The sequence below is a fragment of the Rhinatrema bivittatum genome, chromosome 9, assembly GCF_901001135.1.
Source record: "Rhinatrema bivittatum chromosome 9, aRhiBiv1.1, whole genome shotgun sequence".
In the NCBI taxonomy this organism is placed as follows: domain Eukaryota; kingdom Metazoa; phylum Chordata; class Amphibia; order Gymnophiona; family Rhinatrematidae; genus Rhinatrema; species Rhinatrema bivittatum.
In genome coordinates this window covers 128,053,451-128,072,232 of record NC_042623.1, presented here as the reverse complement: position 1 = coordinate 128,072,232, position 18,782 = coordinate 128,053,451, and the positions used below count along the sequence as shown (strand labels likewise).

General features: G+C 40.1%; 1 protein-coding gene across 5 annotated transcripts in view; it reads right to left on the bottom strand.

The window, feature by feature from the left end:
* Positions 1 to 18,782, bottom strand: part of CNOT4 (CCR4-NOT transcription complex subunit 4) — a 420,537-nt gene that overhangs the window by 3,789 nt on the left and 397,966 nt on the right. For 4 of the 5 annotated variants that reach the window (XM_029615559.1, XM_029615557.1, XM_029615558.1 and 1 more), the window contains one exon: positions 2,129 to 2,338. The exons of the other annotated variant lie outside the window; for it this stretch is intronic. In XM_029615559.1, coding sequence (XP_029471419.1) covers positions 2,129 to 2,338 — 210 coding nt within the window. The remainder of the gene's footprint in view (positions 1 to 2,128; positions 2,339 to 18,782) is intronic. 5 annotated transcript variants of the gene reach the window in all.

The following is an 18,782-nucleotide window of genomic DNA, read 5'->3' as shown; positions in this document are numbered from 1 at the left end:
TATCTAAAAGAAAGACAAAACAACAATTAATAAAATATATAACAAAACATTTGTTTCCAAGAATAGTAGTAGGAAGGGCAACATAACCTCAGTGTGCTACTTATGCAATATTTGGTCAGATTAATTAGGGAGGCGAGTTTATCGGAAATAGGCCAGCTGAAATAAGTATGTTTTTAGCTTGGAATCTTTAGTTAAATTAGTCTGATCTTACTTGGGAAGGAATTCCATAATGTTGGGCCATGGATTGAGAAAGACCACTCTCTTATTACCGTTAACCATGCAATTCTCGCTTCAAACACATATGGGGGTAATATTCAGCTACTGGCTAGCTTGCAAAGCTAGTCAGATAAACTTATCCAGCTAATGTGGCAGGATATTGAGCAGTAAAGCTGCACTATTGAATATACTTGATTATCTTAAAGATGACAAGATAACTTTATCTGGCTGACTTCTACAACTATTCTACAGTACGACCAGAGCTGGATGGATAAATTATCTGGCTTCTCTGAATACTGGAATTAGCTGGAAAACTGATCGGCTCAATTAATTCTACCCTGGAATATCCCTGGCTAATCTTTAGCTGGATAAGTGGCTGAAATATTCAGAAGTTGTCATTTAGCTGGATAACCCACAAGTTATCTAGCTAAATGCAGCTGAATATGAACCCAAAATATTTTTATTTTTTTTTATTTTAATTCTTTCCAACACAAAATGGAGAAATAAGAAATTTATAAAAAGCTACTAACAACTTGGAAAATACTTGTTAAAATAACCATTTCTCAATCTTGTCCTGGAGCCCCATCATTTGGTTTTCAGGAGATTCACAAGAGGATAATTTTCTGAAGCATTTACCTGTGTAAATAGGTAGGGCTGGATTTAAGATGGCACCCATAAGCAGACTATTTGGGACAAGTGGTTCCCACCTTCTCCTCCCCATGGAAATCTGAGAGCAGCAGGGAGTCCCAGTTTTTGGATACCTTCAGAATTTTGTGCCCAAGGCACATGCCTATGTTACTTGTGCCTAAATCCAACCCAGTAAATAGGCTATCTGAAAAATGCCCACCCTCTACGTGGATAAAAAATACTTGTGGAGAGTAATGCATGTACTTTTTACCCATGGAAAAAGTAGATGGGCTCAAGAGGCAGGGTAGGTTGGGGAGGCAACAACATGCATAGTTTTGCAGGGAAAACGTTTTTGCAGAAAAAGCAGGTTTAAAATCTCTGTGCATACTTTTTCCTTCACCAATTTTCAAAGGGAAATTGCACATTTTATTTTTCTTTGAGAATTGGTGTAAAGTCCAGAGGTAGAAGTACCCAAGGTTTTTTCACCTACCCACAGAATTTTGAAAATCTCCTGGAAAGGACACAAGATATATTTCTAGCATATTAATTGTATGCATTCTGAAAACACACTTGTTAGATGAAGCTTTGGAACTAGGTTAGGAAGGCATGCACTGAGCATGGAATTGTAACCTATTGAAATTAATTTTGTCTTGCACCAATAAGTTGCTGAGGAAATCTTTATGATATCCAAGGACACAGGAAATTGTGATGCAAGAGGGAGAAATTTGGAAGTAGGAAATGATATTCATATAACAGAAATGGATTTACACACAAATAACTTGCTTCATGAAGAACAACAAGAACAGAAGAATTACCAAAGCATAGAAAATGTGCCCAAATAAAATGTTCCCACAGTATGGATGGCTCTTTAGTCCATTTTCTACCAGTTAGCATATCTTATTCATATCTCTTCCTTTCATGAAACACCCATTTTAGCCCTTTCTAAACCAAACACAAAGTGTTATAAAGAAGAGCTTTATAAATAAAAGCAAGATTTTGATGTACCAATACTTCATCTTTGCTACCTTAGGGATTCTGCAAGCATTTCTTCCAGTCAAGATACCCTAGAGTGCCATGAAAAGAACGAAAAGTGAGAGGGAGGGCTTTATTGACTAGGTTTTGTGGTCAAACCTAAATGAATTTTTTTTTAATGTAAGGAATGCTTGCTAATATATGTAAGGAAAAGCCTACTGAACGTGGCCCACAACTTGTCTCCTCAGGTGCCAACTCTAGTAAGATTTGGATGAGGCAGGTTGGAGGTGGTAGGAGTCAGATAAATCATTACCTGTGATAATGGCAGGGTCCATCCAGCTGCTGGGGCTGTCCCAATTCAGGCTGTTGGTGGTGGCAGTGTTGGACGTTGGTACACTGTGGTTGGTGGAGGGGGACGCGGTATTGGGCAGCCCACCAAAGTTGATGTTAATGTTCGGTAGAAGTGCCCTGAGCCCGTCCTGCCATTCCTTCATATTTAAACCCTCTACAGAACTGCCGTTGTCTGAGAAGTTTACCAAAGCAAAACATAAAAAAAGCTTATGTTAGAAATAGATGCTCTGTTTTTGGGGGGATTTTTTGCACTATGATACAACCCTGTTGCTAACTGCAGTGTATAGCCACTTGGAGGTGCTTCACAGTACCTACTGTCAAGGATAAAATTATAATCAGGACAGATAAAATAAACACCTAAACATTTAAGAAGCTGCTCAAACCCTGGATGTCTTTACTATAAATGAAAAGTGCTGCAAACATTTTTCATATATATTTACTAAGAAAGAAAGTAGGGTAACTTCTTTAAAGTAAGTGAAAATATTTTTACACAACTACCTAGCAAATACCAATTTACTTTAAGATTTCCCATATATTGCATATAAATTTTTGTTCCGTCTTCTAATAAGAAGGAGGGGCATCCAGATATTTGTCTAGCTGAATAACCATTTTGATAATACCCACCTATGGAGTATAATGCAACTTTCTTTCATTTATCCCCACTACCATTTAAACTGATATAATGGATCATAGGGTGAAGATCCAAAGCAAAGTGGGGACAAAATGTAGTAACTTCTGTTGACCAGGATTACACTATGAAAAGAGTCATTTGCCCTGTGCAATAGGAATGATGATAAATTCTTTCTAAATCTTTTGTTAAAAGTTTAACAGTAAAAAATAAATTAGAGAAAAATACAAAAGAACATAAGAACTGCCATCCTGGTTCAGACCAATGGTCCATCAAGCTTAGTACCTTGTTTCCAACAATGGACAATCCAGGTCACAAGTATCTGGCAGGATACCAAAAGGTCGCTAGATTCATTGCTTCTAATGCTCAGGATTAAGCAGTGGCTTTCCTCAAGCCTACTTGGTTAAATAACAGTTTATGGACTTTTTCTCCAGGAACATGTCTGAAACCTTTTAATCCATCTACAATAACTGCCTTAATGAATTCCAGAGCTAAATTGGGCAGAGTTAAAAAATATTTTTTTCTGATTTATTTTAAATGTGCTGCTTAGTTAACTTCATGAGTATCCCCTAGCTTTTTATTTTTTGAAAGAGTAAACAGCTGATTCACATCTACTCCACTTAAGATTTTATAGACCTCTATCACATCTGTCCCTCAGCCGTTTCTTCTCCAAGCTGAAGAGCCCTAACCTCTCTATCCTTTCCCTCATAAGGAAGCCATTCCTTTTTTTTTTTTTCTAATTTTCTTTATTGAAGCAATAGCTTTGAAAGTAACAAATAAGTACTTTATTTCAAGCATCCATTACAAAACTGCTAATAGAACAGGAATTGCTTACAGAAATATTTTGTAATGTAGTTGATAGGGGAGCCATTCCAATCCCTTTATCATTTTGGTTGCCCTTCTCTATACATTTTTCAGTTCCACTATATCTTTTTTGAGATGAAGTGACCAGAATTGTACACATTCTCTAGGTTCAGTTGCATCATGGAGCAATACAGAGGTACTGCAATATTCTCCATTCCTTTCCTAATAACTCCTAACATTCTGTTTGCCTTTTGGACTGCTGCTGAACACTAAGCCAAAGATTTCAACATATTGTCCACAAGGAAGCCTAGATCCTTTTTCTGGGTGGCAACTCCTAATATGGAAGCTGACATATTGTAACTATAGTTTGGATTACTTTTCCCTATGTGCATCACTTTGCACTTGCCTACATTAAGTTTCATCTGCTATTTGGATGGCCAATCTCCCAGTCTTGCAAGATCCTCCTGCAATTTCTCACAATCTGCTTGTGATTTAACTTCTTGGAATAATTTTGTGCTGTTTGCAAATTTGATTACTTCACTCAATCACCTCACATAATTCATAAATATATTAAAAAGCACTTCAGGTAGAGATCCCTGGGGCATTCCAGTGTTTACCTTCTTTGATTGAGAAAACTAACAATTTATCCATAACTCTCTTTTTTTTATCTTTTAACCAGTTTGCAATCCACAACATAGCCTCCTATCCCATAATTTTTAAATTTTATCATGAATCTCTTCTGAAGGACTAATGCCTTCTGAAAATCCAAATACACTATATTCACTAGTTTACTATTATGCATGGTTATTAACCTTTTTGAAAAAGTAGCAGACTAATGAGGCAAGACTTCCCCTTAGGTAAATCTATATTGGTTGTGTCCTATTAAACTATGTATCTCTCTATGTTCTGTAATTTTGTTCTTTAGAATAATTTTAATTTTTTCCGGCAATGAGATTAGGTTCATCAATCTATACTTTCATGGATTACCCTCCATTCTTCAGGTACAATAGAAGATTTCAATGATAAGTTACAAATTACTAGTAATAGGTCTGCAATTTCATGTTTTAGTTCTTTCAGAACTCTGTGGTTTATACCATCTGAATCAGGTGATTTGCTACACTTTATTTTGTCAATTTGCCCTATTACATCTTCCAGATTCAATGTAATTTGTTTCTATTCCTCTGAATCTTCACCATTAAATACCATTTCCGGCATGGGTTATCTCCCCAAAATTCTCCTCAGTAAACAGAAAAGACCTGATTTAGTCTTTGCACTATGGCTTTGTCTACCCTAAGTGCACCTTTTACTCCTCAGTCATCTAACGGTCCAAATCATTCCCTCTTAGGCTTACTGCTTTGGATGTATTTGAAAAGGTTTTTATTATGACTTTTTACTTCTACGGCCAGCTTCTTTTCAAATTCTTTTTTTGCCTGCCTTATCAATGTTTTGCATCAAACTTGCCAATGCTTATGCTTTTTTATTCATTAGGATCCTCTTTCCATTTTTTGAAGGCTCTTTTGGCTATAATAGCCTCTTTCACCTCACCTTTTAACTGTGCTGGCAGTTGTTTGGTCTTTTTTCTGCATTTTTTTTAATGCATGGAATATACCTAGTCTGGGCTTCCAAGATGGTATTTTTAAACAATGCCCATTCATGATGTAAACTCAACCTTTACAGCTGTATCTTTTAGTTTATTTTTAAACTATTTTAATTTTTTTAAGTCAAATCTGTCTGTGTTATGATCACTGTTTCCAATTGTCCACACTACCATTACCTCTCGCACCAAATCCTGTGTTCTACTAAGAATTATGTCTAAAATTTCCCCTCTCATCAGTTCATGCATCAGCTGATTCATGAAACACTTATTTCATCTAAAAATTTTATCTCCATAGCATGCCCTGATGTGACATACTCTAGAGATAAAGTTGTAATTGAAATCTCCTGTTATGACTATGTTGCCAAATCTATTAGTTCCCCTAATTTTATTCAGCATTTAAGAACATAAGAAGTTGCCACACTGGGTCAGACCAAGGGTCCATCAAACCCAGCATTCTATTTCCAACAGTAGCCAATCAGGTTACAAGTACCCAGCAAGTACCCAAACATTAAGTAGATTCCATGCTACTAATGCCAGTAAAAGCAGTGGCTACTCCCTAAGTCCACTTGATTAATAGCAGTTTATGGACTTCCCCTCCAAGAATCTATTGAAACCATTTTTAAACCTAGCTACACTAACAGCCCTACCGCATCCTTTGGCAACAAATTCCAGAGCTTAATTGTGCATTGAGTGAAAAAGAATTCTCTCTGATTAGTTTTAATGTGCTATTTGCAAACTTCATGGAGTGCCCCCTAGTCCTGCTATTATTCAAAAAAGTAAATAACTGAGTCACATTTACCTATTCTAGAACTCTCATGATTTTATAAACCTCTATCATATCCCCCCTGATCGTCTCTTCTCCAAGCTGAACAGCTCTAACCTCTTTAGCCTTTCCTCATAGGGGAGCTGTTCCATCCCCTTTATCATTTTGGTCACCCTTCTCTGTACCTTCTCCAGTGCAACTATATCTTTTTTGAGATGTGGCGACCAGAATAGTACATAGTACTCAAGGTGAGGTCTCACCATGCAGTGAAACAGAGGTATTATGACATTTTCTGTTTATTCACTATTTCCTTCCTAATAATTCCTAGCATTGTTTGCTTTTTTGACTACTGCAGCACACTGAGCCAATGATTTTAATCTATTATCCACTATGACGCCTAGATCTTTTTCTTGGGTGGTAGCTCCTAATATGGAACCTAACATCAGCTGTCTGTTCATTCTGGCTAAGTTGATTGTAGTATTCCCTTAATGCTATGCTCTTCCTAGTCACACATGGAATTTCTATCCATAAAGATTCCACAGTGCATTTAGTCCCCTGCATGATATTTATCCTGCTTGACTGTCTTCCTTAGCATATAGTGCCACCACCCTTCCCACCAATTTGATTAACCCTGTCATTGTGATATAAGTGAATTCTCACAGCTCAGTGGCAGTGATGTGCATTGCTATGCAGCAGACCTGGGTTCAATTTCTGAGCCTGGTTTCTGCTTCTTGATTCAGTCAGGATCTGGAAAGCTGAGAAGGCAATGTTTAGAGCTCCTCAAGGGCATAAGGTACTAGCCATTTCACAACCATGCCACTTAGTATGGAGGAAGAGGTTTAGACTCAGTATGGAGATGGTGGTTTAGAAGGGTTCATGCTCTGTAGTCATTACCCAAGGGCTGTCACTACAATTAATATGCTATGTAAGGAGAGGGGAGTTGGTTAAAAATAGGGATAAAACACTGGGAGTTGAAAATGAAAAGACATGGCACTGTAGCCCAGTAGAAGCCAGTTCTGAGGTGAAGCCCACAAGAAGAGATGGTGGTGGAAGAAACCCCCATCTAAACTCTCTTGTTGTTTTTCATTATTTGAATGTCACAAAAATGTAATAATGTTCTCCTTTATTGAGGGCAACAAAGTGGATTAGCAGCCAGATGTCCGATCAGAAACACTTTGTTGCCCTCATGGCTTTCTTAGACAGCCTTCTTTGTTGTTTTGTTGCTCCTTTATTGAGGGAAATGTTTTGTAGAATATTTTATAATTATTTTTGAAATTATAAAATGATTTAAAAATTGAGTTATTCTTTGTAGCATCTCTATATAAGCATAATACAACACATTTTAAGATGCTAAAGTATCTCTCTTAAGGTAAAATATCCTTTGGATTAGGCTCCCATTTGACAATGGTGTTTTCAATATTTTAGAAAATATCTTATACATAATCCAGACTGCCCTATTTTGTGTTTATTTATTTCTGATTACAGTAGAACTTGTTTATTCTTTGTACTGTCCTAAATCTGAAGCTATATTGCCTTGAAGATGTCTAAAACAAGCTTTCTCTTGCTGCAGTCACCTTTTCTCTCCCTGTCTGACTTAACAAGTAATGTCAATTCAGTGTTTATAATTAGAGAATTTATTACCAAGGGGGGACTGACATCATTAGCCTGTTGTATCACTAAAGGTCTCAGAGAGAAAGCATGATTTAGTGGGTAAAAGAACTGAATTAGTCAGAAGAATTCCTAGCAAATTAGTTTTCAGTTTCCCCTCTGCCACAGAATTTCAGTGTGATTTTCGGCATGTCATTTTCCTGAACCTTAGTTTAGCCAACTGTAATAAGAGTAATAACATTTTACTCTTCTTTGCACTCTTCTGAAGCTGATATGCAGTGGTTATGTTTATAATATGGAAGTATTAAGAATCACAGAATTCTGTTTGATTATAGGGACTATATAAATCCAAATGATCATCTGAGGAGGAAAGCTTGACTGTACAGGAGATTTTATTATACACACAAATATCTTCACAATCAAAAATATAGTCAGCAAGAGGCATATAGGAATATAAGAAAAATAACAGAATAGTTGTCTCTGCTCTTAGCAAAGCAAACAAGCAAGCAAGCATATACTGGGCCTCCAAAGAACACAGAGAAAGAGATACTATTTCTTATCTCCATTCTAATTTTTCTCTGTGATTCCACAATAATACTGTATGCCAATGAGTTTCCCTTTTTTAGGGATACATGTGTGAGTTCTGGATGCAGTCTACTACTGAGCTCTGCATTATTGAGAGGCCGTTAAGACCAGAGCAAATTTGTTATGATTGTTACATTTTCTGGTGTTATAGAATCACTGTAAATGTGTATGTATGTGCTTCTATAAAACATGAGTGTTTTATTTTGAACTTCACTTGGGCCATAAGTGTTAAGCAATAAATACATTTTAATAAACGAAACGAAATGTAGCTCACCTAAGCAGACTCGCTTTAGAAAAACCAACAGGCTCTCTGCTGAATTACCCTATCTATCACTGCAGTGGCCTTCAATTGTTAAGTAAAAGACTTGGACTCCAATTCATAAGTCAGATTGTTTTCCTCAGGTTTTAAGGGAAGAAGGGATATAAAGAGGTGATATTAAAAGTACTGTTGAAATGGCATTAACAGTTCTTGTGTAGGTTGAGAGAAGCATTGGTCTAAGGTATGGTATTTGGTGAAAAAATGCCACAGAAAGTAGTCCTGATAGGAGCGGCTTGGGGTTCATTCTAGAAATGTAATGCAGAACTGGGCATATGTATGGGGCAGGGATATGGAAGGAAAAAAGGAGGGTACTTGAAGATAAGGCAGGAGTAGCTGGATGGAAGAAGTAAATTAAGTTGTGGGCTGCCTTGACTAGTGTTGTTTAAAGTGTGCTCCTGCACTGTATGTTTTATTTCTACTCATGGTGAAGAGAAAGAGGAAATCCTAGAAGATATTGAGATGCCCAGAAAAATCCTTAGGTCTTTGAACAGTAAGGCATACAACTCCCACTTGTCCTGAGGGACTGTGTTTCCTGACATCTGAGAGGGATTGGATTTTGAGTCCAGACATGCTCCCATTCTTTAAAGAACAATAGAGAAACTAGTAAGATCCTGACCTTGGTGGCATGCAGAGTAAATCTGTTTGATTGTGTTTGCTGCAACTGGGAGGTTGGTTGAGGCCAACCAGAAGCTAGCCATCAACACTGGTGACGTGTGGCGCTATAAGAGTAACAGAAGGGAACTGGAAGAACAAGTTGACTCAGCAGGCTCTGTGAGTCCTGTGTTGAGTCACACTGTAACTGTGAGGTTGGATGACCATCAAATCTAGCGATTTCTCCCTACCTCTTGTGGCCCCATGGAGCTTTCCCATATGGTTTTTAAGAAGAATTTTATGGTTCTGGTGACTGCTACTGATACTTCTGCTGGTATGTCAAAGAATTCAAAGATTTTTAAGATTGCATGTCAGCCTAAGATCCTAAGGAGTTTCCAGTGACTATTAGGCTGCAATAACTAAACTGAAATCTGTTCTTGCTTACATGAATATTCAGCATACTCACATTAAGGAAATGGAATTTAAGGGGCATCATGAGTAAAAATGCCTTATATATGCATACATTCAACATACACGCATTCCAGTGATTTTCATAACAAGATGAGTATTATGTTCAAATGCTGGTGATCATGTGAATCAGGGAAAACAAAATGAGCGTGTGGTTTAGACATTTGCATGTATTTCTGTATTTTATAACAAACTTATGCATGTAGATCATCAAGCTTGCACAAATGCTTTTACACATGTTATTTAATGTGCCAAAATCAAACCTTCACTGCCTTTTTGGATCAGGTGCTTGGTGTGGAGAAGACAGCTTGGTAAGAGTATAGGGAGAATGTGTAGCGTGCTACATGTGAAATTGTTATCCTTACCCATTAAGTTTATTTGGCATGTCATGTTATTTTTAGTCTATTTTTGTGTCTGAGCCAAGATTTGTTTCCATTATTTGGGGGTGGGGGGCCTATCAGTGGATATAACTGGATTTCTAAGTGCATGTGTGTCTCTGTAAGTGATGGGTCACTGGAGCAAGTATGAAGTATGTGTATGCGAGCGAGGCTGACTAGATTGATGATTGAGACTGACTTGGAGGTGGGTAGTCGGTAAAGGGTAGTGACTAGGGCTGACTGGGAGGTGGATGGAGGTGACTGGGGGAGGTGGGTGAGTAGTGGTGAAGTGATAGCCAAAATGAGTAGTACAAACTTATGGATACAGCAAGGAATTTTTGAGGAGGGAGAGAATGGAGGAGGAGGAAAAGAAAAACTTTAGAGAGAGTATAAAGGACCAGAGGACAGTTTTAGGATCTGTCCGAGGAGCAAGTATTGCGCAGTTTCAGGTTCCAGAAGGAAATCATATTATATCTATGCCAGCAGTTAGAGAAGTTCCTGCAACCTTTCATTCAGAGAGGCCATGCCCTCAAGGGGTCACGGAAGGAATAAGCTAGTCAGCCACCTTCCTATATATAGATCAGTTTCTGGCAGCATTTCTCAGGAAAACACATCAGTTTGTATCTTTCACATGCAGCAGACACCACCACCACTACCACCAAATTATGACTGATTTCTACCAAAATGAATGTTTCCTCTCAGTTTTGCAAGCTACTGATTGCATACATATGGCTATAAAGTCAGCTACAGACAACTTGAAGAGCTTCCACTCCTTCAACATCCAGGTCCATCTGCAATGCCAAGGGAATCGTCATGGACATAATGCCCAGGTTTCCAGGGTCCTTTATTTATTTATATTCCACCTTTTGGAACTTCAGAGCGGATTGTATTTAGGTGCAGTAGGTATTTCCCTATCCCCAGATGGCTTACAATCAGGGATGGTAACTTTAAAATGAGCGCATGTGTGCCCATATACTCTGAAATTTTAAATCGTCCAAACAAGTGCACAAGTACTATTTAAATTATGTATAGTGCGTGTATGTGTGCTTCTAATTTTAAGCGGTTATGTGAGAAAACGTTATTCACGTATCTTTCCTTAGGTCTAGTCAGCTTTTACATGCGCAAGTGAGCGTATTTTAAAACATGCATGTGTGAAGGAAATAACCACTTTGCCCAATCTCTCTCTTATGTCATTAAGACCTCCTTCTGGCTCTTCACAGCCTGCACTCCCCCCAGTTTATTCGGACCCCTCATCCAGTCATTTTTTGGCTATAATGAGTTTTATCCTGATTTACACCTGAAAAAGAACAGAAGCAGGTAACAGCTCGACGTACACTACATTCGCCGGTTTTAAATTTGGTATTTACACATGAAAATTTTGGCTCCACCCTAAATCTGCCCCTTTTTTGTGTTTTGTTACATGCGCATACGCATTTTTCTAGTTTTAAAATAAGAGTTTTTCACACTCGGCCCATATACTCACATATATGGTCCTTTTAATGCAACTTAAAATTTATCCCCAAGTTTGTACCTGAGGCAAAAAAGAGTAAAGTGACTGTCACGATGCCTACATCCTCTCTTAGTTAGGAATTCATGAGCAGTTCCAGGCTGGCCACAACATTGGGGATTGCTTCAAGCTATGTGTGTTGCTCTCATGACACGGATTCTGCAACTAACCTTTGCCCTTTTCTTTCCCATTGTCTGTAGGTCTTATCTCTTTGCTCCAGGAGGCCTGCTCCAGCTTCTTCCATGGCCAGCCACATAGCAAACAAGCTTGGAATATCTCACTCTCCTTTTCTCTGCTTCTTTCCCCCAGGTAAAAAGAGGATATCCACTCAAAACCTGGCTCATGAATCCCCTTGCACACCCTGACACTGCAGCAGATAAACGCTATCATCTGGCCCATAGGCAGACCAGGACAGTCATTGACAGAACTTTTGGCCTACTCAAAACACATTTCCACTGTGTGAATAGATTAGGGGTTATCTTCTCTAAAACCCAATCAAAGTCTGTGACATTTATAGCCTGCTCTATGCTCCATAACCTAGCCAAAACTCATGGCCTGCCTCCTCCAGAGGATGATGATCCTAATCATGAGGTGGTTGGAAAAGGCATGGGACAGGAAGAATGGAAGCAGATACAGACTGACCACCAGGCTGTATATGAAAGGATGCTCTGAATCAACAAAACTTTAACAGTGAATATGCATTTATTAATAAGTGAAGGGAGACACATTTGCATTGGACACTGATTTGTGTGTGACATCCTCTCTTTTTCGGGGGAGAGGCCCTCTGTTATCTTGGACTGGCTATTACAGTGCTTCTACAAAGGGGTGTACAATTACTGCTGAGTGTGCACTCAAGAAGACACGTAAATGGAGGGCTGTGGCAAGGGAAGAGAGCTATAAGAGGGCATCGGAGGTAATAGAGGTTCCTGAGAGCTTCGGTTTGAAGTCCAGAAGATGGATTGCAGCACTGATATAGAGGATCTCAGAAGACATGGAAGATGAGGGCAAAACAGTGCCCGCAGAGACAGGTGGAATTTTACACACCTGTGTGCCTACTGGGGGAGGCGGCATCCTTGGTGGTGATGGAGCCATATTGGGAGGAGGCATTGTTGGTGCGGTTAAGCAGTGGGAGGTTCACACCTTACTGATGGTCCAAATACTGGGGAAGTATGCACTGGTTTAACTGCAGGGGAAGACTGCATCCAAGGTACCTGTGGTGGCCAGGAAGTGGCCCATGCTGGCTGTGGTTTCCATGGCAGCATGCAATGAAGCATCTCTCTCAACATGTTACTGCCATTCATTTCCTCCCACAGCACCTATTTAATTCCGTGCAGCATCTCTTTCAGCATTTCTTTAATGCCCTGCATTTCCTGCTGTAAGCCAAGGAGGAGCCATGGAAGACAATTGTTTTGTATAAGCATGCGGCTCTCTGCAGAAATTAATGGCAACCGCTCATCTGGACCTGGTGAATCTTTGCTTTTCCTCTCCTGCTTGTCCTTCTTCACATATGTGGGGTAGTTCTTGTCCTACAACTGTGCCTGGTTCTGCTCTTCATTTCCTTCCGTGTCCATTTCCTCATCCTGTCTGGCATTTTCAGACTCACAGAACCATCGTTTTCAGACTTTATTGCTGTCTCTAAACTTTCAGGAAGCACTGAAGATTGGCGCCCTGGCTATGCCTGACCACTAGGGCCAGGGCCATCCAAATCATGGTGCGCCTTCTCACCTTCAAGTAGCTAAAGTATACATATTGTGAGAACTGGCTCTTTCAATCATACTTTCTCTCTGATCTCACACTGGACCTCCACTACAGGCATGGATAACAGCCAAAAAGTCCCACTCAACTGCCTCTTGTTACAAATCTCCACCAAGCAATATAGTCTATGCTAACATAATGCATTTCCAGGCTAAGACAAACAAGTATCCAAAAATTAGAAGTGTATTGCAAAGGGCTGGCCATGATTGCCCTAACTGCCTTTTAGACCATAGAAATCTGTATATATGTAAATATGTTTATGTATAGTTTAATAATTAAAAGTAGTACATATATGCAAGTATTTTAATGCCTTTTATACAGAGTGCGCTCACCTTATCCAACATCTGATCGTGAGGTGTGTTGCAATTCGACTCTTCACACTGCTGCCTCAGCTTTTGTGCTCAAGACTATCCAATCAGCTGGCATGAAAGTAATCTGATCTCATCCTGGCCTATTTTTCCTTCCCCTTATGTCTAAAGTCTTGCCACTTATGGTTGTGATCTTGTACATTTCTGTTATTGGGAAAGATAGCATTCAATTTGTGGTGGATTTTCTCCCATATCTGTTCTTTTTGATAAGATACCAATTTCCTTGAGGCCTTCCCATACAGTGGGACCGATGCAACAAAGAGCGCGGAAAGCGGGCACTGAAAAGTCAACGCCTGCTTTCTTAATGTGTGCATGGTGCCCACAAGGGGGGCGCCATGCAATATTATAATTAGGGGGTCACTTGCGCGACCTCACGGTTACCAGCAGTTATGAAAACTGACACAGTTTATTGGCGTTGGTTTTCATAACACAGCTGGCCGGTTATGAAAACCGATGCTGTCTTCAATGCGGCCGGCTGAGTTTTTTTTTGTTTTTAAACTTTAATTTTTAAACTTTTAAAAGAAGTACAGAAAAGCAGTTTTTTCTGTACTTCTTTTCAATGCGCGATAAATGTGCGTCTGAGACGCACATTTATTTTTTTGCATTGGAGTGAATGAGTAATAGCCTCATTCACATGCATTTGCATGTCATGAGCGCTATCCCATTCACTCTGCAGATGCATGTTAAATAGGCGCTAATCCCTCTGTATTGCATCGGCCCCAGTATGTTCTGAATTTTAATCACCTTCTGGAGTTGGAAGTTTGGTTTCCTCAGCAGATGTCCTTTTCCTCCAGGCATGGTTATATATGGAATATAGTCAAGAGACCTAAGATTAAATATACATGCCTAATGGATAAGTAATTATGCATTGATGGGGATATGAATCAAGTGCAAAAAGTGTGTGTGTACTTTTATAAAATAGGAGGTAATAATTTGTGGCTACCTATATATGCATTCTTCTTCTTCCAGAAGTATGCGTATATATGGCTCATTTTTTGTATGAATACCTTCAGTTTATGTGTGTGTAGAGTTGTCTTATGTTGCAAGATAATTTGTATGAGGATTCCAAGGCCTGTGTGGATGAACTCTCATTCTTTCTGAGGCTTGTTCCAATATTACATAGGCCCTAGCTCTTCACATCTATAGGAGATATTTTAATGGAAATTCTGTGGCCCTCACTTCACTGTCATTCACTCATCTGTGTTGTCTTTTGAGAATTGGGTACTATAAGGCTTTAGAGCATTATTCTTTTGAACGTTTGTATTGCTTTATGTTTTTGACAGCCTCCATGGTTAATAATGTATATGTCTGTATGCAAAGCTAGAATGGGTACAGCCCACTTCAGACCCTGCTTTAGGTGATTTCATTTGGACTCCAAAGGGCTGCTTTGGGTGGGTACATCTCCATTATAAGAGGCCAGGTGTGTGAGGTTACGAGATAATAGTTAATTCTAAGAGTTCCAGAGGGGTCACAGCTGTGTGCTTTTTTGAGGATGCCTTCATAGAGTGCTTTTGCCTACATATCAGGCTAAAGACGGGAGTTTTGGGAGACACCTTGTAAGGGTTCGCAGATTTGCATTGGGATCATGGTTTGCTCTAAGCTGTGCATGTATATACAGGCCATGAACCCAACACGAACAGCAGAACAGCATGCACAAGAAATTCCGACCTTATTTGCATTATATTGGCAAGTAGTGCACAAATTTGAACTCAGTTTATAAAAAGTTGCACAAAAGAACATTTTTTGTGCACAAAGCCTGTCAAAAATTAGAAGGAACATTGATTGGGATGTGGCACTTCCTGTGACAGTTTTTAAAAAAAATAATATTCCAATTTTCAGCACTTCAAAGCAGATTACAATCAGGTACCGTGGGTATTTACTGCCCCAGTGGGGCTTACAATCTAAGTTTGTACCTGAAGCAATGGAGGTTAAAGTGACTTGCCCAAGGTCACAAGAAAGGGCAGTGGGATTTGAAAGGCAATGAAGAGAATCATAGCTGTGAGTTTAGACTTGTGGTGGAAAGCTGGTCCTTACTAGGGTGATGAGTCAATGTATGCAGAGTGATTGTGAGGATTGGGCCTCTATTAACTTGAGTCTTCAGTTTAACTCCAGGTTTGCCAGAGACACCAGGGTATTTGGCTTGATTTAGGATCAATTTTTTCCTTTACATTTCCAGCATTTGAAAGATAGAGGTGACTTGGTAGATCTTGGTGCAGAAGATTTCTTTTGAAATGAGCACCTACCTGCACATCCATAGTACACCTCTTTTCTGCTGGAAGGTTTCCTGTCAGTGAAAAAGTCACTTTTTTCTTACAGCATCAAGTTTTCCCATTCTGTGATGGTAGTTGTGTAATCCTCTCAAATTAAGGCAAAAAATACAATACAGAGCTCTGTATTACAATAAATTAATAAATCTTTCCACGGCATAAGGTTGTCTCTCTGGTTTTTTTTGCCTTGGCTACGTGGGACCACCTTCTGATTTGCTTTATTGGACCATCCTCTCAAATTAATCCTGCGTTTGTGGTTTACCTTCACACACATTTCTGGCACTTAGAGGAAATAACTTAACAGCTGATATAGCTCTCTATAGTGTTATGGTCAAAACAACAAGGACCCTCAGGGGAGCTTTGCCTTGATCTGATATCCTTATATTCAGGAGCAGAACTGAGGCTGCTAATAGAATAGGAGACAAGAGAATACTGGTTATTAGAATGAGCATGATGTAATGCAAATGCAGGCCAGTGTGTGTGTATATGTGTGTACACAGGCTGTCCTGAAAGGGGTTTGACTCTGGAGTGACATGGCATCTAGCATGCAAAAGAATAAACCACACACAGAAGCTTAACAAATGTAAAATGTTTATAGAAAATATCAATATAGAAATAATTGTATAAAGAAGGGAAGAAAAGGAAAGACCAGAGACATAACTATGTACAAAGCAGAAAAGGCCCCACAAACCCCAGGAGGATGGTTCTGCTAGGCTTAGGAGGCTGGGGGCGCTGGTTGTCGGTGCATGCCAATCAACTCAAGAGCAGCAGTGAGTCCCTCCTGAGTTGGACAAGGTGCTCCACCACTGCCACCAGCTTTCTCTGTCCTCTTGAGCTGTGGCACCCATAGCTGTGCAAGTCTGAGCCTCTTGGCTTGTTGCCAAGAGCCATTAGGTGCTGCCCTGAATCAGTGGCAAATTGTCTCCAGCATGCTCACTTCCCTTCCCCTGTAATGGCAGGGTACCTTCGGGACCATCATACTAAGGTTCTAGAGGAAAACAGGGAGAAGGCCCTGTGTGTGTTGAGAGGAGGGAAACTGGAACGGGAGATCCAGGTCAGTAAGTGGGGGAGCTGCCTGGGGATCCCTGTGGTGGAGCGGTTTGGATGGGCTGGTGTCGGAGGTGGTGGTAGTAATGGCTGGCCATCTGCAACATAAGGAAGGACCTGGTCCTCCTCTTTCTCCCTCTTCACCAGAGGAGATGCTGGTGGTGTCTGTGAAAAGAGAAAACATTTTGCAGAAAGTCATCAGCTGGTGTGAATAAGAGTGTGATATGAAGCATCATATAAATTAAGTGTGAATTCTATTTATGGGAGGGGTGGAGGCTAAGGTGTGTGATCCAAGCAATAGGACATCTGTCAGCAATAAGGGGTTGCAAGGCACGTTATAGGTTCAAATAGAAATGGAGACTAATGTACATTTGGACCTTCACAGCATGGTGACCACTTACTGTTTGCGGCTCTGAGCTTGGCCCTAAGACAGGGCGCTTTTTTGAGAGGCTGCCTTAGGTTCCAATGTCTCTGCGGTCATGATACTATCATTAAGCAAAGGGACCTTGTTGGAAGGGAGACAAAATGTTTCCCTGTTTTAGGTTTTATGACTTCACATTCACATCCTAACAATATACATAGTGGCAAGTGACTGCTGTTAGATTCATTCCTGTGGGCAAGGCATGCCTTGACCTATGGATTGTGCATTAGCCACCATTCCGCTGGATGGATGTCTATGGGTCCTGGATGGATGGCCATCTTTGTGCAGAAGGGATATTTAAAGTTGCAAGACTGGATAAAAGTTTGATTAGCAGGCAGAACAATAGTGGAGTATATGATGGAAACTGCACATAGAAAGACAATGATGAGACCTCCTAGATATGTGTGATGTGAATTTACCTCTGGCCTGCTCCTGGCTCATGAGCAGCTGTGCCAGCCATTCCCCCACCAAGCAGAGTAGCTTCCAGGCTTTCTTCTTGAGGTCTTCCACCTATAGAGATGAGGCTTTGCATGATATGCTCTTGGTTGTATAATGCTGGTTCTGTGACATACACAAAGATAGGTTCCTATACATACCAGCTTACCCTTGACCCACCCTAACTGTGGCTCTTCACAGTCCCTTGTGACATCTGTGTATGCTGTTAGGTTTCCCCCTCCTCACCATGTCACACCAAATTAGAATTTTATGCTAACTTCTGTAGCCTTGGCTGTCCTTTGCCCAGCGTCAACACCCCTGGAGTTGTCCTTGCGCCATAAGGGCATTAGTGATAGTCTCTGACACTCGATGCAGGGCTGTCCTGCTCCCTCATCTCTGGATATGGAGCTGCATATTGCCCCAAAGTGTCTATGTGTGATGAAGCTTCTTCATACTTGAAACATTTTCCTTGGCTTTTGTGCAAAACTGCATGCCGAATGCAAGAGCCTCCATGTACCATGACGTTTAGCATATACACCCAGGTTGCCATCTCCTTATTAAACCTTTACCACATACTTTCCTTCTAGTCTTATTTCCCCGGGGCAGGAAGCTCTGTAATTAAATTCTAAGCATAGACCCTGCCAGACCTGGCTCGTCCAGCAGGCACTGCGCCTTACTCCACAGATAGGTAAGAGAAAGTTTTCGTTTCGCACCACCATCACTACTAGCTGGCCACATCACTGGCAGAAAAATTTAGCTTCCTCACGGGGGTTGCTATTTTGAAATGAGCCCGCTCCTATGTAACTGCAAGTATACGCGAATAATTGGGATTCTAGATTACATACAAAATAGTGGGAGCACAAAAAAACTATGTGCATACTCTAGGGGGAGAAGATATGCATATTTTAAAACCTGAACCTGAAGCCTATTCTGATGGGATGGGCTCAACTTTAACCAGAATAGCACCAGCTACTGGCATGAAAATTTAAAAAGGAGATAGAGAAGCTTTTAAACTAGATCATGGGATAAAAGCTGACAGTCTCTCAGAAGTGCATGGTAAGGAGGAATGTTTCTTC